We start from the raw sequence: 24,122 nt of genomic DNA, 5'->3' as shown, positions 1-24,122 counted from the left end.
CGAAAACCCACTTTTGCTCACAGGAATCGCAGCGTTGTTGAGAAGTGACTGTAAAGATCTCACCCCAGCACAAGTCAAGGACAAGTTGGTTGATGGTTGGACAAACAACATGGATATGGCCTATGATCTGGATGGAATAACTGCTCTTGGACCAGTCTGTGGTGTTCCGTACGTATTATGATTTGTGCGCTTGCTAGTCTATTTGTGTATGTGTTCTTTGAAAATATTCCAGCTGCACTTCAAATATTATATCATAATTAGATCTCACAAGCCAGAGAAGGTTCAACGTGAGGAAAGGGTCACATGGCTTATGACGTCATTGATATACCTGGCGACAGATAAAAACGTCTCCATAATTCATCGTTTATATGTCGTGTGCATCTGTGCACGTACGTTATTTTAGTAAAGTAGCACTTACTTTACAAAAAGTAACAAAAAATCGCAATGGAGATTAATGTGGCCACATTGATGAGGATTGGATATCTATTTTGGATTTTTATCATAGCTTCCTACTTGAAAAATCAATGCAAAATACCATAGACCAAGTCTGTATTTATCACTCAATACATTGCAAAGAGATAAAAATGTGTAAAACAAAGTTTGTTTTTGTATGTACAATAACAAACATTTTAAACACTTATCAGTCTTTTGCCCATTTATTAAGTTACAAACAAGGACTTGGCATATGTTGTTTCATGTTGATTTCTAAAGTGGGGAGCTATGATAACATTGTTTTATAAATTAAAAATCCAAAATAAATACCCAATTCTCATCCATATGGCCACTTTAAAAAACTTATTACTAAACTGACTGTATCCTTGGTGTATACATGATATTTCCTTTCCGTGACACCTCTGTAGTCTTTATTTTGTTAGTCTAACTTTACAATATTAGGCATTCTTCACTTACAGACCTGTGGATGCTACACCAGAACCAACCTGTGACCCCGTTTAATTCAAATCCATTGAATACTGTTGCTGTTCTTAGATGATTGACAACGTTTGACATTTTCCATGTAATTTTGTTCAAAATACACCGACATTGAGTTTCACAACACTGTTAAGTTTTTCTGTTTGATACAACCATACAAAAACCAGCAAGAAATTGCATATGCCACACTTCAATAGCGAGATCGCATTTTTTGATACATTTAGTCTAAATGAAATAAACCTTTTCAATGTATTGCAACTATATGCAGACATTCGAGTGCCAATATTTTTCTTATCGTATCAAACACCCGAAGAAGAGCGTGCACAATGTCCTTTGCAGTGTTCATTTGATGTTTGTATGGTGACATGTGTAGTTCATTTCACTTAGACAAAATGTAGCAAGTAACTGTACTTATTCAATCTTGCTATCTTAAAGTGTTGCATGTCCAGTTTCTTATTGGTTTCTGCATGGTGGTCTCAAACAGAAAAGCTGAATGACATTGTAAAATTCGCTGTAGTGTATTTGTACATGAAATGTAAACATTGATTTCATTGAATATCTGACTAGAATTCTTAATAATTGCAACCTCCTACAAGCGAATGGATCCAGATAGTAACATCTAGGAATACAAATAATGCTACATAATCTAAGGGTAAAAACAACCAATTTAATATGGTGAATCTAAATAGTGTTTACTTTATCTCTGCTGTTATATTTTGCCATTGATGATTCAGAAATAAAATGTCAAAATAGTTGTAACATGTGCGTATTGTATATTATTCCTTATCTCCCCCCCCCCACCCTACACACGTATCTTGGGTCAATGTCTATTCACAAATTTCTCTAGTTATAATAACAATAAATTTGTGGTGTAATTTGAGTAAATGTGACAGTTTGGCAGAAAGGGTTAATATCAAATAGTCTCGTTTTAGTAAATATTGCTCAATAGTTTTGGAACTAAAGATTTTTTACCAAAAAGACAGATTTCTAGCCCTAATTTGCATACTACTGATGGAATCATCATGTCATGAACAGATCTTAATCTACACACCCTGAAGAATCTTCCCATCAACTTTCAGACCAATCTGCCCAGTAGTTTTTGAGTTAAGTTTTTTGACCAAAATAACATTTTTTAACCCAAATCACATACCTGTCATGCGATCATTTTGCTTTGAACAATTTCCCAACTAGACACCAAAAGTTATGTCCCCACCGAATACTAAGGCAATCGGTCTGGTGTTTTTGAGTTTAAGTCATACACACACACACACACACACAGACGGTTGGACAGACACTGCACCATGCCTTCAGTTTTTCAGTGAAGTTTGCACCTGAGGTGCATTCTTAAGTAGGCTAGAAGCTATCCATAGCCATGGACTCAATTTTCTCTACTAGTCAAATGAACACAATCTATCAAAAATCTAGCTATATCTCCAGCTATTTTGTGTCCACAGACAGATGGACATACAGACAGACAGACAGACAGACAGACAGAAGTATAACATAACCTTCCCCCTTCAGGACGGAGATAAAAATCCAGCTATATACCCAGCTATTTTGTGTCCACAGACAGATGGACACACACACAGACAGATAGAAGTATAACATAACCTCCCCTTACAGGACGGAGATAAAAATCTAGCTATATATCCAGCATGGGAAAGGGAGAAGAATGCATGTGAGTAGTAATCCATCACACACTGACAGGCAGTTGTAATTGGTTACTTTGGACAGTTTACATTTGTAGTACAAAATCAACCTTCACACAAGTCACATGGGAACATGATGTCATCATGGTTACATGTATATCAACACTCCAATATAATAACTGTAGGTGACAAGCACAGAATGTTGTTCTAGTTAAATGCATCTGACCCGTTCACACTGTACTAAATATACCCGTTCACATTGTCAATTGCAAGATAAGTCGTATCTTTTAATTACATGTCAATAAAAGATAACTTCTGGTACATGACAAATAATATTTACTGTCGATAAAAAATGTAAGTTCTCAATGTTGGTTGTGGTTGTATCATTGGATGCCGACATGAAATCCCATTTCAGCTGCTGACAATAACACGTTGGCAGTGACATCACAATACAATCATGTGTAGTGAACTATAGTGTCAGTTTTCTAATGATAAAAAGTAATGGCAACATTTCAAAATTTTCATCATGTCATCCAGTGAATCCATTTCATAATTAATCCATTGCCAGAGAACTTACATGTAGCTTTAGTTCTGTGTCAGTTTGATGGCGAGAATAAGCCAAAATTCTATCTTCATTGGACATTGACGTCAGAGGAATAGTTCCAACTTGAAGTTCTCTTTGAAGCAGTGGCTGTTGAAATTGTTGTGAATGGTTTGGTTTGGATTGGATTGGTTAGTTACATAACTGGTTTAGGGTGTTGTGTTGGAAGCTGACCAAATCTCCTCTTGATGGTTATTCTGTGCCTAGAGTATTTGTCATCTGGTGAAAATCTTGCAGGGTGGGCAGATAAGGTTGGTTTTCCATCGGGATCAATTTTCTACATGATACAAGGAAAAATCATAATGGACAGAGAAAAGTGTTAATATGTTAATGGATAACACAATGTAGAATTGACCAAGGTAAAAAAAGGTCAAAAATTGCAACAATAAAAAAATACACAAATAAATTATACATGCAATGAGTGTAGGTCAATTCAGTGAATACAGTTGTACATGTATATAGTAACAAGATGTATTAAATCATAATGTATTCATGGATTCCTGAGATCAAATCACAAGAGTGACATGGCACAGGATGCGATTCTGACAATGTCTCAAAACAAAACAAGGAAAGGGACATCCATTACCATTGTCAGATCGATCATGGAAGTATAACACCCTATACTTCCATGGATGGATGTATTAGTCTCTCCTAATACATTCATGGTAGGAACAACACACAGTCACTTGTGAACTAATATTTCATTCCAGGATGGTGATATATTCTAGTCAAGAATGATCATAATACAAAATAATGACATTATTATAGGTATTTACGATATTCAAAATATTCGGTTATGGGTGACTGTTTCAGACATCTGAAACAGTGACCCCTAACGGTATTTTTTGAATATTGTAAATTATTATAATAATAACGTCATTATTTTGTATTATAAATATGGTCATCCTAGACTAGACGATATCACCATCCTCCAGGATTCCTGGAATGGAATATTAGTTCACAAGTGACTGTGGACCAATACCATCGATATCATATTGACAGACTTGGGATAATGTTCAAGTACAAGAATTCTTGTGTATTTTGGGGAGTCAATGATCTTGCTCTTATAATAAAGGTCAAAAGTTGTACCATAACCTATCACATGACAACGTAAATTGATTTCATCACCACATGTCCTAGACCGTACAAACATTAGACGATGAGTGGCGCCGCCATCTTGTTTGTTTGGTTTCTCACTAATACATCCATGGTTGCGATATATCGGACCTTAAACGATTAACGGAAGGCTCCAACTATACTATGTAACTTTTTTAAATGGTGTTGTTCTCAGATAATAAAAATGAGGGCCAGGCATCCGTCATTTGCTAGATGTTTAAACTGAAGCCGCAAGGCTGAAGCGATCGCAAGCTTTGTGCTCGTTCGCAAAGCCAAACGGCGAACGCGTCGAACGGTCCAAACTATTATTAATCTCAATAATTACATATTTACCTTCAGTGTATACACACGATTCCCACATTCATTGAGATAGAACATAAGATACATGGCCAAATCGTAAGCTGTTGTTGAAAGTACGCCTTGTTCTTCAGTCCTGACTTGTCTGTGAAAACCGAAGTGTAGAAACAACGTGCGATTATAAAGCGGAAGTGTGTTGTGCCCTCTCTGTTTATCTTGAGCAATCTTTTGTTTCCACTCGTCATGCACAGGTTCAACCAGTGACCGTTATAATTAACCAACCCGGGACGTCCACAACAATGTGAAGTCTGTTGTACCACAGTTTTGGCAAGCCGTTAAGGCCAAAAGTATCATTCTTGTTCTAACTGTAGTTTTTTGTAATTTTCGGTTGTTTTAACTGAATTTAACCATTTATATAATTACATTTTTATTACATGTACGTCATTTAATTCAAAGAAGTCTTTATTTTATTGACATTATGTTGTTGACTTACAGGATTTGTTTTTGTAAAACCAGATTTGTTTCAGGGAAAAGATATAATTGACATTACTACCACCTCCGTCAAAAAAGCCGTATTTGCCAGTATCTAACTAAGGAAGTGTGTCAGATGTTAATACATGCTCTAATCACATCAAAACTAGATTACTGTAATGCACTCCTGTGTGGTCTACCATCTTCATCCATTCTACCACTTCAGCATGACCATGAACTCAGCAGCAAGAATTGTGTCTCGCACACGGAAATATGACCACATAAATGACCACATAACCCCTATACTTATGGAATTACACTGGCTACCAGTACACTACAGAATCCAATACAAGATCCTGCTACTAACGTACAAAGCTCTGAACAATACTGCTCCTGTTTATATATCTGATCTAATCAACCTGAAAGTGTCATCCAGAGTTCTCTGATCAAATGACAAAATCCTACTTCATGTACCACAGAGTAACCGGAAGAACTATGGTGAACATGCTTTCTCGCGTACCACCCCCTTCGCTTGGAACAATGTCCCTCTAGAAGTGCGCCAGTCACCTAGCCTTGATATTTTTAAGAAGCGCATCAAGACTTATCTGTTTAGCAGAGCCTACTGACATCTCTATATATATCCACACTTTTGTAAAGCGCCATTGAACATTGCTACGTAGTGGAGTTTGGCGCTATATAAATTCCTGTGATTGATTGATTGATTGATTGATTGATTGATCGATTGATTGATTGATTGCAATATATATATATATATATATATATATATATATATATATATATATATATATTTATTTTTATTTATTTATTTATATATATATATATATATATATATATATATATATATATATATATATATATATATATATATTAGAAAAGATTATCTTTTTTTGAGGGGGGAGGAATTTTTTGAAAATACACAACTTAATTCATTCCAGATTCTTCTCTCCCCGCCCCTCGATATCCGGAGCATGGGTTTGGAGTAACTCATATGACTGTTCGCGCGACTTCGACTGGTAGGTCTAAGGTCTAAGGGCGAGATCAATAGTTCAATGTAGGATTTTTTTATTTTTTTTTAAACGAAATTCATTTACTTTTAGGGTGAGGTTGAGCCATTTTAGTTCTAAAATAAAGTAAATTTAACGTGTGAACAAAAGACCTATTTTTTACTCACTACATACTGGCTTTGTATTCATAGCACTACATACTACTACATTCTGATTTGAAAATGATTGTGTGGCTTGAAGCAATTTTCAATTTTGACTAATTTAGTTAGGCTTAAGTATAATAATTTGATTTTTTTATCCTACATTTAACGATCTGATATCGCCCCTGACACGACGTTGTACTCACTCGCGCGTGGACATCTAGATGGGATTTTTTCCTGTTCAAACTTTTGCTCTGGAAATACACTGACGCACCAAGAGCTCCCGGTCGTTAAAGCTAGAATCATTTGTCGGATCTGAGTTCTCTGGGCGTATAACAACTCAGGTTACTGTACCGGATGATGTTTCCCTAATAATCTGTTCAAGGGTAAACAGTTCCGTTCTGGGATTGTTCTAATTCTTGGTACAAAAGAATATCGATATGAATTTAAAAGTTCACTGTTGACGGAATGCATTGATAACGTTTCATATCATATCTGGCGTTATCCATGTTCGACACAGGCGTGTGACTGGTGGTGGAATGATAGCTTTTAATACATGTAGACAGTGTTTGAATTGATATTTCTCACATTATATAATAGTGTCAGTCTGGTTTACATGTACGTAGTACGTAGATTATAAAGTAAATAAAAAACGAATAAACAGGTACAGACAAATACAATATGCACAATCAAATACAATTGCCTTTATATAATATATATATATACATGTTAGCTTATATATGTAGTGTATGTACGTGCAGGTCTGTATATTACTATTGAAATAATATACTATAAGTTAAGCTTACTGAGCATTGAACTATATGTTTCTATATCATACAATCCATACACACGGTGTGACACTCCTCGCGAGTCACACATATAGCCCTTCTGTAAACATTCGCCGTCTAGTGATTCATTTGTTAATTTAATGAATTTGCAAATATTGATAAACATCACATATATGTATTTGACATAGCAGGTGCCATGCCGAGGGAAGCTGACTCAGCAAACGCAAGTCACTACACGTCTACTACTAAGTACTAGTTTAACCGCTCGTGGCGCTATTTATGGTTGTGACGTCATTCGAACTCATGGTTATATTTGCATACTCAATTGGTTGTACATAGCATAGCATAGTGCAGTGCATTTATGTGATACTAGCTTGTCCTCTGCTGCTGCTTCCAGGAACACTGTCGTTGTTACTAGCACTAGGTGAACCATGGCCGCCGTACCCGTGTGTATGGATAACCCGTTACTTATCACAGACTCGTATAAGGTAAGTGGAATTGACGGACATCGTGCATAGCTTTGTTGGTTGGTTGGTTACCAGCATAACAGGTACCCATGAATCGTGTAACCGGATCAAGTGAAAGCGGTATGTTTACAATCTCGGCGGTGTGTTGGGTTAACTTGACCTTGGGAACGTGCGATATTGATCTATATAAATAAACAAACCCAGATACACATCCCAGTGGTCAGATGCCGACTCATACTTTCACTTTTCCAGGTGTAATCACGGTAGCTTTTAGAACGATGCTGACATATTTGCCCTGCTGTCACCTGTCTGTGAGAAACGCCCTCACAGTCGCACTCAATACTGACTGTACTTGACAGAAATGAAAGCGTGCTGCAAGAACACTCTTTCGACCATAATTAATAGTGTAATGTCGTAGCTGCAACTGGCATGACTTCACCTTGGCATTCTTTTGATGTTCTTTGATAAGTCACTTATGAATTTTCAGTGAAAGAACTACAGCTTGACAAATGTGTAACAACCGGCATACACCATGTTATGTGTATGCTGGTACCAGCTTTACATGTATTTTTAGGTGAACTTAAAAAGGGTCAATTTATTAGCATAGGAGTGGCATATACCATTTCTTGTCTTGAAAACATCCATCGCATGCATATCAATTTGTGCCTCCAATTTCCATGGTAACAAACACATGACTGTTTACATTATGGTTGTAAAAATGCTACCAAATGTTCATGTGACCTGTGATCAAAATGGCTATTTATAGATCACACGACCTTTCAAAGTTCAAGGTAAAGATCGATGTAAACAGTTTAGGTCAAATATTTTTTTTTTCTGGGAATTCATAAGGATAAAAGTAGATTTCAAAGAACAGTACAGTGTAAAATTTTACATGATGATGCTGTTCCCTTGGGAAGATAGTGTACGTTGAAACTGTGTATCTTGTGCCAGCACAAACTCACTCTTTTGGGTACTGTCAGTGGTGCAATATATGAAATGAGGTGTCATTTAAGTAATGAAAGTTCGAATATTATTTATCATACCATGCACGAGTCAGGTTCAACAAAAAGTATGGAATATATACTCTGGTCATTCTACATGTACATGTACGTGTATGTCACGCCACTGCCGCACAGACAAGTATTTGTCTGTGGTCACGGCAACACCTGTCTATGTCACGAAAACATGTGTCCCCATTATTGGGTCTATTTTTCGAAAGATGAATCAAAATGCTCAAAATTACCATTACTTTCTCCGATTTCTTTTTTATATTACTGGCAATGGTATTATTCCTCAATATTTTTCTTTATTCAGCCGGAAAATACTAGTGACCTAAAGTTTGTCGGTACTCATCTAGCGACTCGTAGTGACAAGGGCCCTTTACATTGTAAGTCACTCATATTTTCCTTGGCTGAATGAAGAAAAATAAAGTAATAATAATAAATAACAATTATGTTGGTTCTTATATAGCACTTTGCCACCCAGTCTGAGTGCTCAAAGTGCTTTACAATTATTACCCCTGGCTCGGATCTGTAGCGGCACAATAACCCTTTATACATGTACTTCCTCAACTCCCAGACGAACATACAAGCCATTACAGCCTTTATAAGCACATAGGATAATTAAAACATTCACATTGCAACCTCTATCCTACCAGGTCCCCAATTACACAGCTGGGTTGACTAAGGCACAGTCGTGGTTCAAATCTTGTCCAAGGACTTTAGCTACTCAGAAACAAACAGCATCGATGGGGTCTTGAATCTACAACCTGCAGATTCCAAACTGGCCACTCTAACCATTCAACCATCTTGACTCCTTACATGTATATTGGGGAATAACATCTCATTATTTGTTATGAACGATCTTCTCATGTTGTTTGTAATATAACAAATAATCTAGTCTCGTTGACACGGCAACCCATATGTGAGATGACACATCGTATAACCACAAATAATCCCATAGTGCTTTGCCTCTGAGCATGCCTGGTGCAGATGTGACTGTGATATTAGTCAAACACAGTACATTTTTGGATATAGAAAAGAAGGCATTTGCTCCCTAGCAGACAAAGGGATTATGGGATGGGATGGAGGGGGGAAGGACAATTTTTTCCAGTCCTGTGACACAATAAATGCAGTTTGTGGATGATACAATGTATGCTTTTAATGTATTTCTCCTTGGTATCATCATGTACTGAGTGATACTGTAATATCAGAATCTTTGACAGTTCCAATTTGACATGATAATGCTGACATCACCATTCTTTGGCATGAGATATAATGTACATGAACACATGTATATAAGGTTGCTAGTACTTAATTCTAGAGGACACATAAAATAAAATAAAAAGAGTGTTTGAGTTCCACCACACATTTTACGTTCTCCACCGAAAATGATAACAAACTATGTGAATTGTACCTGATTTCCTTTTTTTTCTACCCAATGGTTTTAACATCTCAGCAAACACACTGACAGTATAGGAAACTGTAAATGCTATCAAAAAATCCTCTTGGTTAGGCCTAAGAAAAAAATTGTTTGGTTCTGGTTACCCGATTGGCCCCACTAGTTTCTTCTCGCCGACCCTAAACTTTGTTATTAGGTATAATACTATTCAAGAAAATAATGATAAAATCACGAAAACTGAAGTCTCGCAAGAAATAGTGGATGCATAAACTGATATCAATGTAAAAAGAATATAAAACTATTCTTCCAATCTGTAATGGCTGTACATCTGATGAGAAGAAACCAATAACACAGAGAGCATATGGAAAACAATGGAAAACATACAACATGTAGCTACCTAAGCTAAACACTGACATACATGTATGAAAAAAAAAATATATATAAAAAAATTGACCTACCCCATCTATTCTAAAATTGAGCATAATTGGAACCACACAATTTTTTTTGTTAGGCCTTACTAGGGATGTCAGCTTCTGTAAACACCTGACTCCACCGACCAACCTGAAGGGATAAATCTATTCATTCACACACATAAAATGAAAACCTCAAAACAAAGGCATGTAAAAAATATAACTATTTATACCTTGATTTTCTAGGTAACACATCATAAACAGTACCCACCTGGAACAACAACAGTATATTCCTACTTTGAATGCAGGGGTGGTAAATTCTCAGAGATAGTGTTCTTCGGTTTACAGTATATTCTCAAAAAATGGCTTGTAGGTCAAGTTATTACAGCTGAGAAAATCCAAGAAGCTAAGGAACTCTACAAGTTACATTTCTCAAAAGAAGTATTCAATGAAGAAGGTTGGAAATATATTCTTAAGGTATGTATATCTTTTTGTGAATATTGTCGTTTGTTTGTTTATTGTTTATTTCTAGAAAGTGTTTTTTTAGATATAGCAAATTCAAGTTTAAATGTTACTTCAAAATATTAAGATGTACTCTGCAGATGTAGGTACTACCCATTGCATGTTACTGTTAACTGGCTCTGTTTGATACAACCAACCAGGAACCAGTGAGAAACTGCTCATGATAATAGGGTCACAATTTCTTGCTACATTTTGACAAAATGAAATAAACCACTTAAACGTACTTCAACTAGACGTGGGCACCAGTGTTTTGATATCAGCATTTGACGTCAGCGTGGGGGCACTTATCACAAGAAATATCACAAGAAAACAATTCATTCAATCTTACAGGTTGAGCATTTACTCTTTCTTATTTGTTTCTGCTTGATTGTGTCAAACAGAGCCAGTGAACATTAACTTGCAACTGGCTGTATAAATATACAAATACAAGTGTCCTCCCCTGTCCTGTACATGTATGGTTTCACCCTATCATTTATGTAAAACAGTAGAATTCCATTGTTATAACAATGTATTGTTTTGTTATGCCATTATTGTTTGACTCTACCACTATGAACAGGGGCAATTACTCTTGTACACACATATACCATTATTTGTTCACACTGTTAATTTTCTGTTTCGAATACAAGCATAATATAGTTAATACTCGGTAACACCATTGACCCTCCACAAGGGTCTACACAAACCGTCAATACATACATTTTTCAGAGTACTTCTATATTTAGATCATTACAAATATTTGTCTAGAAAGACACACATTATGTACATACTTTATTCTTATCAAATTCCACAGTCTGATCAAGGTCTAACCGGGCTTGAAATTAACTTTTTTTTCTACGCTACCAACTTCTGAAATTGGTAGAGCACTGGGACTACCATAGAAAAATTTCAAAATTGGTAGCCCAAGGATGGTGACCAGTAGTCCCGTATTCCTGAACGGGAAAGAGAGTTCCTCTGTTGGAAATATGTTTGTTATTAAAATAATTTCAAGTCTGTAAGTCTTCCATCCTTTAAATCATTGCATAATCAGTGGCACACTGTAGCCTGAGTGGACTACCAGCTGCAAATTATGGTAGTCCCATGACAAGAATTGGTAGTCTGTGGACACGGGACTACTGTTAATTTTGAGCCCTGCTACGGTAGTAGATGTATTGAAACAAAATGCAATCAATTCATGCCGTTTCAAATGACTATATTTTACTATCCAATTTGATTCCCCAAACTATAAACCAATATATTTTCCATTAACGGTTAATACTGTCTCTAATTTCAAAATTTGTGTGTAGAATACAAATATCCACATAAACGTAAAGTAATTATGTTTAGTCTATGGTTCAAACACGCAGTGTTCCATTTTGTACATTCAGAAATGTGTACAGTCTACTGATTATTACCCAGAGTTCAAATGGTATCTGTATACATGTTGTATGTTTTAGAAGACAAAAAAATCAGTACCATAACTTAGAGGGCGCCATGATGATCCTGTGACTTTTTTCCAGGGTTAATTGACCCTCTTCGTGTAATTGATAGTGCAGCCTCTTTGCACCAATTACAATTATCATTATTTGGAAAATATAACCAGCATCTCAAATATGTCAAATTAATTTTCAAAAAATGATTTATCGATTTTAGACTACAGGAGGTATTATTTCAATTTTGTTAAAATACATGGTGAAAATAACCTTGACTGGTAGGAAAAATCCATCCCTTCTTGTCCCTCTATTCAATTACTTCGAAAATGGGCAGGGGTTGTCAAAACATCTTGAGATGTAGTTGAATTGGAAGAACACTCAAATTCTATAGACCCTGGGTGACAGCTTTATAAGTTTAACTATAAGTGTGGCAAATGATGGTGTGTATTGCAAAGATAAAATTAGGGATGATTAGGGATGATTAGGCAAGTGAATAAACATCCAAGTAGTGAATGCCCATAGGCCTAGGAACAAGACCACGCCCGTGGCAACAGTGAAATGGGTAATGTACAATGCATTGCAAAAATAACAACATGGATGGCTAGGCAAGCGGATAAACTTTCAAAAAAAAAAAAACATACCCAGCAATGCAGATACTGCCCATGCAGTACAATTATGGTGTATATAACATTTTTTAAAAATATTATATATAAAAAAAATAACAAAAAATAACAAAAAGTAAAAAAATTCTGTTTGAATATACAAGCTTTCTAGCAAAAATGCCAGGAGAGGTAGAGGAAAATCAAGACCCCACATGATTGTATTGACTACTGCTATCATCACTGTGTTTAAACATTAGACCTCGTTGTTGTCAATCCTCACTGAATTTGCCACATCTCATCATAACTACATTTTCAACCCGTAATGGCTGTAATACATTTATCAGCAGTAATTTACTCAGTTTTGTGTCCGCTTTTCAGGAACACCATGGACGTATACCTATCAAAATAAAAGCTGTCCCAGAAGGCACTGTAGTACCTGTCAAAAACGTTTTATTCAGTGTTGAGAATACAGATCCAAAGGTTCCTTGGATAACAAACTGGTTTGAGGTGAGTCTATGAATGGTAGCAGTGTTCTCCCAAGGAAAGATTGCAAGGATGGTGGTTAATTTGCATATTGATTTACATATGAATAACATGGTAATTTGCATATTGGTTTACATATTGATCTGTATATGATATGCATGTCTTCAACACTGGAACAAACTCTGACATGTTTATTTTAACACATACATCCTGATTTTTAAGCATTACCATTATGTAGAAGTTTGACCCCTTCTTTGGATGCATGTATGACTTTTGACCCCATATTTTAGACAAGGTAGTTTCCAGGTTGCCAATTTTCAAATTTTCTTGACTCCTATTTTCAAGCAGAATGTAGACATTTGACCCTTAGTTTCTGACCAAAATATGTAGACATTTGATCCTTAGTTTCTGACCAAAATATATAGACATTTGATCCTTAATTTCTGACCAAAATGTAGACATTTGACCCATAGTTTCTGACCGAAATATATAGACATTTGACCTTTAGTTTCTGACCAAAATGTAGACATTTGATCCGTAGTTTCTGACCGAAATGTAGAATTTTGACCCATAGTTTTTGAATTTTTGTACCATTTGTGCATGTTGTTTGAATCAACCAGTGTACACCTGTACTCATTACCTAGTCACCTACCCACAACCCTCCCCATGAACTTGAACACTTCTGACTAAGCCCCCCCCCCCCCCCCCCCCCACACACACACACACTCGATAAGCTTTGGGTTTTTTCATTGATCAATGAACCAAGATTTAGCAGATACCTGCTGTTTTACTTTTACTGTATGTACAATGTACCAATGTCTGATTTCTACTAAAATTCTCTCTCTCTTTTCTGTACAGACAGTACTTGTTCAGATTTGGTACCCACTTACAGTGGCAACAAATTCAAGAGCCCAGAAGTTAGTAATTGCCAAGTATCTTTCAGAAACAGCCGATAATCTAGAGGGTTTACCTTTTAAACTTCATGACTTTGGTTTTCGTGGCTCAACATCAGTAGAGGTAAGTGTCAGAAAACTATCACATCAAACATACAGTATGTCTGTTGTAAACATAATCTATATTGTAAACTTATAAACAGTTAACTAAAATTAAAAGGAAGAAATTATGAATACTGTCTTGTAGATGTAACCATCCTTAATTTTCCAAAGTTTCAACCAAACAAAACATAGCCTCGATTACCGAGACTCTCACCACTAGGGATTCTATTATGCAACCAGACGAGATTCTGGGGAAACGTAATCCCAATTCACCCACATAAGATATTTCTCTCGCAGAGCAATGTATTCTGGGTAATACTTCAAGTCCATCCGATATCCTTGCATGCTGAAAAATCCAGGGTCCTTCGCAATAATAGGTTTGCATGTCTCAAGTGATCGACAGGTCTTAATTATGAAGAATGTGCTTAATAAGCCTATTCTGTATGACTTTGAAGGAATGTACAGCATGATTTCCAGTGTGGATGACTTGGCATTATGTTTCCCCAGTAGTGGGTGGTCTCATAGAAGAGTCTGGGTAACCAAGACTAGACAAAACAGTATACTGATACCCTTGAAATCGTGATTGCAGAACCAGCGTTTGTACTAGAAAAATGATACAGTTTATGTTCTTAAAATCAAGACACATTTACTAAAAATTCATCTAGATGCTTTTTACAAATGTATATCACCAAATACTATGTTGACTGTGTTGGAAAATCAAAAAAATTATCGTTTTGGTTTTCTGAAAACAAAATGATATACACTCAACTTTATACTTTCAACGATACCACGAACAAGCTTTCAAATGGCAAGGTTTTCAATAATAAAAACTACTATGACTAGCAAACAAATTGCGCCCTGAGGTGCAAGCTTACCTTAAAAGATAAACAGAATAATTTTGTGAGGGGTGAAATTACTCATTATCATAATTTATGCTCAATAACTGTATTGACTTTTTATAATTTTTTCAGTCAGCAGCCATTGGCGGTGCAGCTCATCTGGTTAATTTTCTTGGTACAGATACAATAGCTGGTCTAGTTTGTGCCAAAAAGTATTATAACTGTCCTATAGCTGGATTTTCAATCCCAGCTGCTGAACATAGGTATGTAAAACAATTTGGTGTGTGGAAACAATCGCATTGATAAATATCTTTGTTAAATATTTTGTACTACTCACCATACAACTGGAAATTGAAAGTGCAAGTTCTTTTTCTGCACTTTGAGTCACATTTACAGTGCATTGCAAGTTTACTGTTCACTGCCTCTGTTTGATAGTCACATAGAAACCAATAAGAACCTGCACATACGCACACCTTTACAATGGTCATATAAATGAAAAAATGAATGAAACTTTTGGATTTTTAATTCTCAAGGCAACTTTATTACGTGTTCCTACTTGCAAAAGAATGTGAAACAGCATCGACCAAGTTCGTCTTTGTAACTTAATACATGATTGGTTTTTTTTTATAAATTACAAATGTACATACACTTTAAGATAGTAAGCTTATTCAGTTTCTTGCTACATTTTGTCTAAATGGAGTGACATATTAATTGCCACCATGCAGACATAAAATGCAGACATCAAAACATTGGTGCCCATGAGTCTCTATGTCTAGTTGCAGTACCCATAGATAAACTCTAGTAAGAAATAGCAATCTTGCTATCTTAAAGTGTAGCATGTCCAGTTTCTCATTGGTTTCTGTGTGGTTGTATCAAACAGAGAGAGTTAACAGTAACCTGCAATGTGCTGTATCTGAACTATTGATGTAATTTATATACAGTTAAATGTGTAAATTACACGATGCTTTTTTGGGTTTGTGTCTCTCATTATGCAAAATAACCACATGTATGTGTGGTGATATTCTGGTGTACAGTCTTTCTTTCTCTTTCTGTTCGAATAAAGTACAGTGTGAATTATTGCAGTAATTGATGATCATCTATCGGTATCTGTTTGATCACAGTACGGTAACAAGTTGGGGTAAAACAGGTGAAGTCAATGCCTTCCGTAACATGCTTCAACAGTTTCCAACCGGACTGGTTGCTGTAGTGTCTGACAGCTATGATATATGGCATGCATGTGAGAAAGTGTGGGGCCAAGAACTTAGAGAGATGGTTATCAAACGTGGCAAGGATGGAGGCACTCTTGTTATCAGACCTGACTCAGGGGACCCAGCTGATGTCGTTGTCAAGGTAATACGCTCAAAGAACAAAGTCGACTCATGATTGAAGCAACAACAGAATCATAGTTGGAGTTAGGATATGATTGTGTCCTAAGTACAAATCTTTTTTGGACTCATATTTTGAAGTGTGTCTAAATTTTTCAAAATAGTGGTCTTTACTTAGAGTTACACTTGATTTAATAGAACAATGAGTGTTAGCCACATCTATTTTATAAAGGCAGTCATATGATTTTTACATGATGTAGAGTTTTGCTACTTGTGTACATGTATAGATTTCCATCACCTTGTTACTTTGGTCAAGAAAACTCCAACCTACTCTCAGTTAAAATCAATGAAAAAACCTGGCATTACCATACAATTTTTTGAAATAGAGATAAAAATAATACCAAAATTTAATCATTTTAGAATCCAATATGACTGCCAAATCCAATATGGCTGCCGAATACTGTGTCAATTCTATGGGAAAACAAAAGATTGTTGATTTCCCTGAAACAAGACAAATTTCTTTTGCTATTTCAAAACGATCAGGAACAGTCTTTTATATTGCAAAGATTGGACAGAGTTGAAGAAGTTTCATTGTCTTGGTAACTTGTACCCACATTCCATATGTTTTGTACCATATAGCAACACATTTAGTGTCGGGACCTATGCATGTTTTAGAATGTAGCAGACTTGTTATCCTCAGAGCAAGCTGTAATTTTCATGTTCATAGCACACTTGATGGTTGTTTTGTCATTCTCGTAGGTGCTAACTATTCTAGATAAAACGTTTGGTACCAACAAGAACTCCAAGGGTTACAAACTCTTGCCCCCCTACTTACGTGTGATCCAAGGTGACGGCATCAGTTATGAAACCATACCAGCTATTCTTGAGAGGATGAAGAAACTTGGATGGAGTGCTGATAACCTTACGTTTGGAAGTGGTGGTGCTCTTCTACAGAGGGTGGACAGAGACACGCAGAAATGTGCCTACAAGTGTAGTTATGCAATCATTAATGACAAGGGGGTAGGTTTCAACTTTGGTATTGGCTAGAAATCAGCACAAATTGTTCCTGGATTTTGAATCTACATGCTAAGCCAAATGACAGTAGTGTGCACATGTGATATGAATATTAAGGAAAGGGAAAAGAGCTCTTGAAAGTATAAACCATCATATACCGATATGCAGGGACCATGTTTAATGACCTTGGATGAAGTCTTGATTTAGAACCAGCCATGACCCTGAGAGTAACCAATTTTGATTGTTATCAACAGGTGAATGTTTTCAAGCAGCCAATCACAGACCTGGGCAAGAAGTCCAAGAAAGGAAAACTAGCACTAGAGTTTGACAGTGGTAAATACAGAACAGTTGAAGAAGGCAAGGGAGATCCTGCTAAGGTTAGTTGATGATGCCTACATGTATCATAATGGTGTGTGTGTGTGTGTGTGTGTGTGTGTGTGTGCATGTACATGTGTGCATGTGCGTGCATGCGTACATGTGTGTGTGTTAGGTCTATCTAAGTACTGTGTCTATGCTCTGATGTACAATGTAATGCTTGCGTGTGAGAGTGATTGTAACTGGTATGTTTGTGTTATTATCATGGAACATACATGTAATGTGTGATGTCATGCTGTAGTACAAATGCATGTGTTTGTGTGTTTGATGTTAAAATGTGCATTACAGAACTAGTATGTGTGTATGAGTGAATGCACATGCAGGTATGTAAGAGACAGACCGAGAGACAGAGACAGACAGTGAGAGCGCAAGTGAGACAAAAAAGTAAGAGATGCAGGGTGCCGTGAGTTGAAGCCAAGACAAGTTACATGTAAATACCTTAGTTTTTATTTACTTTGCTGACAGTGTGATCTCTTCATAAATGTCTGATACTTTGATTAATTGACAGGATGTACTTGTACCAGTCTTTGAGAATGGCAAACTACTAAAGGAATACACATTTGAAGACATTCGAGCCAGAGCTGAAATACCTCTCGTGAAACAAGCGACTAAAAATAAATCCTGTAAGACCTAGTGTAACATCTTTCAGACTTTGAACGACTGAAATGGTGACATTTGTACAGTAGGTAGATAGAACCATAGAACTAGTAGTAAAATGTGACCCGTAGATCATGATACAATGTGCCATACTCAGCCATGTTTGAGTCGAGGTTGCTCTAACCTTCAATCTTGCCGACATTATGGTTTGGGCCATTCATTGCCCACACACCAGTTTGTAATTATAGCAGAGAATAGGCCCCATTGACGGAGAACAAAATTATTGCAAGATGGGTAGGCTAATACCCAGATAAGCCATCAATTTTCTATCTTGATCAAAAAACAGGTGGGTGGGCCCTGGCTCAAACATGGACCCTAATGTGGGTGGGCCCTAGCTCAAATATGGACCCTAATGTGGGTGGGCTCTAGCTCAAATATGGGCTCTTATGTGGATGAGTATGGTACTGTACAGTAATTTGGATGTATATAGAATACCAATATCCAATCTGGTGTGGTAAGCTTTGTAAATTATGAGATGTATTAGTATAACAGCCACAGTTAACCAGTGTAGAGAATTTAAAGAACATTCTGGCATGTGTTTTTTTTATTTACATTTCTTTGTTAAGTAAAGTGTATAGATTCAGACAAAGACCTTGTGCTTGATACAAAATCAATATTCTTTGTGAATTGAAAAGATGATTGCTGTTAGAAATGTAATGCTAACATTGACATTATGTTATGCAGCATTGATGTTATGTAACGTTACACTGACATCATGTGATGCCTTTAAATGCTTTAAAATGTCTACCAGACTTGGATATTTCTTTTCAAAAATCCCACCACAAGTCTCAGTAAACGATATATCAAAAATTGAAAATTAACCTGAAAAGGGTCAAATAGTTTCAGCCATCTTTTACACCAGTACACCCCCTATCTCTGCTACTTGGAACTTATTTGTCTTTAAATTAATTGTCTTTGAATTATAGTACAAATTGATTAGGCATGAGGTAAAAATATCATTGCAGGAACCAAGAATTGAGGTAATTTTAATCGTGCGATCTATCACATCACAGTACTTCATAATATTTTAGAAGTCTACAAGCATTGCAGCATATCTTACATTTCCAACAGCCATGCACTGACAACACTGTCACCTTGTCGTACTTTTTGTATTTCCAAAGATGGAATCAACAGTTGTTAACGTGATCATTTGCCAACTGTTGAAAATTAAGAAGACTGTATATCTTGTGTATATTTTAATATCTAACCTGGACTGTAACTTATAAAGTATGTCTTGTTCAAACATATCAGGCTTCTAAACCAGGTGTTAGCTGATAGCGGGGCATGACATGACATATCATACAGACTACAAAATGGTATATATCAATAGTATCTAACCTAGTAAGAAGCTTTCTTTTGTCTATGCGAGATCAATTTTTGTTGCTTAGGTCAACATCACACATAAACAATTTGCTGATATCTAGGTTTAGCAAAAATAATTTGTTTTGCTGATTTAACTAAAATTGTAGTCTCATATAACAGACCTCGGTGTGGTTGTATGCGTCAAATGACAGCTGCATCACCTGAGTGTGGTTGTATGCGTCAAATGACAGCTGCATCACCTGAGTGTGGTTGTATGCGTCAAATGACAGCTGCATCACCTGAGTGTGGTTGTATGCGTCAAATGACAGCTGCATCACCTGAGTGTGGTTGTATGCGTCAAATGACAGCTGCATCACCTGAGTGTGGTTGTATGCGTCAAATGACAGCTGCATCACCTGAGTGTGGTTGTATGCGTCAAATGACAGCTGCATCACCTGAGTGTGGTTGTATGCATCAAATGACAGCTGCATCACCTGAGTGTGGTTGTATGCGTCAAATGACAGCTGCATCACCTGAGTGTGGTTGTATGCGTCAAATGACAGCTGCATCACCTGAGTGTGGTTGTATGCGTCAAATGACAGCTGCATCACCTGAGTGTGGTTGTATGCGTCAAATGACAGCTGCATCACCTGAGTGTGGTTGTATGCGTCAAATGACAGCTGCATCACCTGAGTGTGGTTGTATGCGTCAAATGACAGCTGCATCACCTGAGTGTGGTTGTATGCGTCAAATGACAGCTGCATCACCTGAGTGTGGTTGTATGCGTCAAATGACAGCTGCATCACCTGAGTGTGGTTGTATGCGTCAAATGACAGCTGCATCACCTGAGTGTGGTTGTATGCGTCAAATGACAGCTGCATCACCTGAGTGTGGTTGTATGCGTCAAATGACAGCTGCATCACCTGAGTGTGGTTGTATGCGTCAAATGACAGCTGCATCACCTGAGTGTGGTTGTATGCATCAAATGACAGCTGCATCACCTGAGTGTGGTTGTATGCGTCAAATGACAGCTGCATCACCTGAGTGTGGTTGTATGCGTCAAATGACAGCTGCATCACCTGAGTGTGGTTGTATGCATCAAATGACAGCTGCATCACCTGAGTGTGGTTGTATGCGTCAAATGACAGCTGCATCACCTGAGTGTGGTTGTATGCGTCAAATGACAGCTGCATCACCTGAGTGTGGTTGTATGCGTCAAATGACAGCTGCATCACCTGAGTGTGGTTGTATGCGTCAAATGACAGCTGCATCACCTGAGTGTGGTTGTATGCGTCAAATGACAGCTGCATCACCTGAGTGTGGTTGTATGCGTCAAATGACAGCTGCATCACCTGAGTGTGGTTGTATGCGTTAAATGACAGCTGCATCACCTCGGTGTGGTTGTATGCGTTAAATGACAGCTGCATCACCTCGCTTCATACTTAACACATGTAATTTTCTGGCGGCAGGCAAGCAAAACTATGGCCATAAGCTAAAATTTAGCCAACTTTGAAAATATATCACACTGTAAACACAGGGTTTCCACTATTCTCAAATTCTGTGGCATATGCAGAAAATACATCCACCTTGTCAAACATCAAAAGGGAAAGCTGTAATCTGGGGTCACTGTAGTCTAAAAAGTAAAAATTTGTCATATTTGTGGAGAAAAATAGAGTATCTTAGAGAATATATTTAGTATTGTAGCAATAATATAATGACAAACATAATGTCCTGTGTTTATGTTTGTCTATCTACTAGCTAAAGTGTGTTTAAAATATAGCAAGACTTTTTTTTTATTTTTTATATTCAGAACTTTGTGAACTGTGTGCAGCATTTTATGGGAATCATATGAGTGGAGTTTTATCCCCACTATTTGGTTCAACACAAGAGTTACATGCACTGTAAACATGTTATATTTAGTTTATTTACTAGGTAATATGTAACTAAAATTTGTTAATTTAAGGAACAAATGACCACATCAGTTGTATTATCTCTCATGAGTGAGGAGAGAAGAGGAATTAAAATATTAGATTTTCAAAAGAAAGACGAATTTAGTCTTGAGTTGTTTAGTTATTAACAGTTTGTGAAGTACCACTCTCCTTCTTTCCCAATATCCCCTCATTTCTCCCCAATCAGTTATCCTCCATCCTCCTCTTAATCCCAGATTCTCACCATCACTCAACCTCCATCCTGAGTCTCCATCAGTTGCTCAATCTCTATCTCCCAATCACTCAGCTGCCCTCCTCCCCATCAATTTCCCTCCATCCTCCCTATCACTCAACCACCCTCCTTGCCCACCCCATCTATACCCTCCCACCTACTTAACCCAAAGACTAGACTAATTTGATCCTTATATCAATTTATATTCAACATCCCCAAGTGGGATGAATAAATAGTATTTCTGATTCTGATTCTGATCAATACAGTTTAGGCAAAAAAAGAAAGAATTGTTTCTGGTCAGTACAGTTTGTCTAAAATGGTGCAATGATGCAATATTTTTTTTTTTCATTCTCAACAAACCTGTCGCTCAGACTACCGGTACTATTTATGGCAGTCACTGTGGGGCAGATGTCCTTAGCTTGTTCATGATTGGCTCTGCAGTTGTCTTCACTGAAGCAGGGAGGGTTATTTTTGTGCTTCCCCTCGGATCTGCAGACTGCATGGGCTGGACAAATACACACAAACAAATACCAATGTGAGGGTATTTAAGTGATGCGCACGCTGAGCAGAAACAATTCTTAATTTTTTACCTTAGACTGGGGTATGTTTTCTTGTTCTTGGAATGTTCTACCGTTGAGGAATGATAGAAAACTGCTGTAAAATTGAATCTATATATATATAGTACCTAGCCTATGTTAGCTAAATATTGATGGGTAGCAAGAAGGTACACTCACCTCAAAATATTTACCCTGATAAGACTAGTAATAACTTAAATTGCAGCATAGCTGGCTTCCAGTATAAACTGACTGTTATGTTACTGAATGTTATCTTAGGGATGCTATATTCAAGCAATGCAATATTGATTTGAAATATACACTTTTTTTTCTGTCAGTAATGTATCATTGTCATATACCAATAATAATAACACATTGACTGTAGCTGCCTTTTGTTGTCATAACAACAACTGGGTGTCACATGACAATACTCCACCAATGGAATCAACTTATGCAAAACAAGTGTTGCTACTTTTTAAGAATATATTACCATGTAGTTAATAACATGCAACAATTCTTTGCAACAGAAATGCATTTTACCAGACCATGTAAAGTGTTTTTGTCTTTGTAAGTATATCGGTGCCTGGGGAGCTATTTTTTTGGGGGAAAAAATCATCGTTCAAATATTCCAAACAACTATGAAATCAACACAAGAGATTTAGCGTTTATTTGTTTTTAGAACAGTATGGAAGGAATGAAAGAAAATTTAAACTGTTAATTATCACCGTACTATAAATGCTATCTTTCAAATCCAACAATAATAATATTAAGGTGAAGAATTGTTTTTCTTCATATTTCTGTTTCCTTCTGAAATAGATTCTACTTACTTTTATGAGGTACTCAAGATAACTTTCTCCATTTGCAACACCTTTTGATTTTATTAACAGGTGTATTAATGAACAATAAAATAATGACTTTGTTTGTATATACAGAAAATTGACTACTTGGAAGTGTTCAACTGCAACTCTTATGATTATGAGCCATGAGTTAAATTGAAGTCCACGGCACAAGCTGAGTTTATGAAATCTTGTACTCGGATTAAAGTATATACTTACATAGAACCTTGTCAATGGTTTAATTGTTCTACGTGTACTAGTCTAATGATAATGTTGATGCATTGCTTTGGGGGGGGGGGGGGATATCTTGTGAATTCACTATGTTTTAATAAAATTTGATGTTAAATTAAATAAAATGCATTAGTTTCTTTCACTTTCACTATCAGTGCAGAGTTGGTATTGATCAGAATTTAGGCAGAAGTGATGTATGGGCCTTCAGAGGCAGCTTCTACTTCTAGTAACGTGTTGTTATTGTATTTTATAATGCAGGCAGTCGACAATATGTTAATGGCACTTCCCTACCATAGTCATTCCATCCTTGTTCTGATCAATACCAGTGCCATACTGATAAGTGAAAGTGAACGAAACTCACACATTTGATCTCATTTTACCATCCAACTGTTTATTAAAACATAAATGCACAAGATACCCTTTCTCTTCTGAGTTGATGATATTATATGATTTTCATTCAAAAATTTTTAATATTCATGTACAGTATGTCATCAAATCATTTAATATCACTTTGAAATTCTTTA

At 36.6% G+C, this 24,122-nt stretch overlaps 3 protein-coding genes across 3 annotated transcripts in view; 2 read left to right on the top strand and 1 right to left on the bottom strand.

The window, feature by feature from the left end:
- LOC144435292 (alkaline serine exoprotease A-like) overlaps window positions 1-954 on the top strand; it is a 4,593-nt gene extending 3,639 nt beyond the window's left edge. Inside the window, exons 4-5 of the mRNA XM_078123890.1 lie at window positions 24-168; window positions 912-954. Of these exons, the coding sequence (XP_077980016.1) occupies window positions 24-168; window positions 912-954 (188 nt within the window). The remainder of the gene's footprint in view (window positions 1-23; window positions 169-911) is intronic.
- A 1,905-nt stretch (window positions 955-2,859) lies between these two features.
- On the bottom strand, window positions 2,860-4,774 carry LOC144440103 (H/ACA ribonucleoprotein complex subunit 3-like). The gene is made up of 2 exons (XM_078129368.1): window positions 4,630-4,774; window positions 2,860-3,457 (listed from the first exon to the last, which is right to left on the bottom strand). The coding sequence occupies exons 1-2, from the start codon at window positions 4,681-4,683 to the stop codon at window positions 3,317-3,319; spliced, it is 195 nt and encodes a 64-aa protein (XP_077985494.1). The 5' UTR covers window positions 4,684-4,774; the 3' UTR covers window positions 2,860-3,316.
- Window positions 4,775-7,369: 2,595 nt separating this feature from the next.
- On the top strand, window positions 7,370-19,043 carry LOC144440423 (nicotinamide phosphoribosyltransferase-like). The gene is made up of 9 exons (XM_078129798.1): window positions 7,370-7,505; window positions 10,541-10,771; window positions 13,206-13,334; window positions 14,169-14,327; window positions 15,277-15,407; window positions 16,266-16,494; window positions 17,229-17,489; window positions 17,738-17,860; window positions 18,367-19,043. The coding sequence occupies exons 1-9, from the start codon at window positions 7,449-7,451 to the stop codon at window positions 18,490-18,492; spliced, it is 1,446 nt and encodes a 481-aa protein (XP_077985924.1). The 5' UTR covers window positions 7,370-7,448; the 3' UTR covers window positions 18,493-19,043.
- Window positions 19,044-24,122: the final 5,079 nt, after the last annotated feature.

This window comes from Glandiceps talaboti, chromosome 1 (genome assembly GCF_964340395.1).
Source record: "Glandiceps talaboti chromosome 1, keGlaTala1.1, whole genome shotgun sequence".
Classification (NCBI taxonomy): domain Eukaryota; kingdom Metazoa; phylum Hemichordata; class Enteropneusta; family Spengelidae; genus Glandiceps; species Glandiceps talaboti.
The sequence above is the reverse complement of the archived record's forward strand: the minus strand, read 5'-3'. Positions and strand labels throughout refer to the sequence as shown.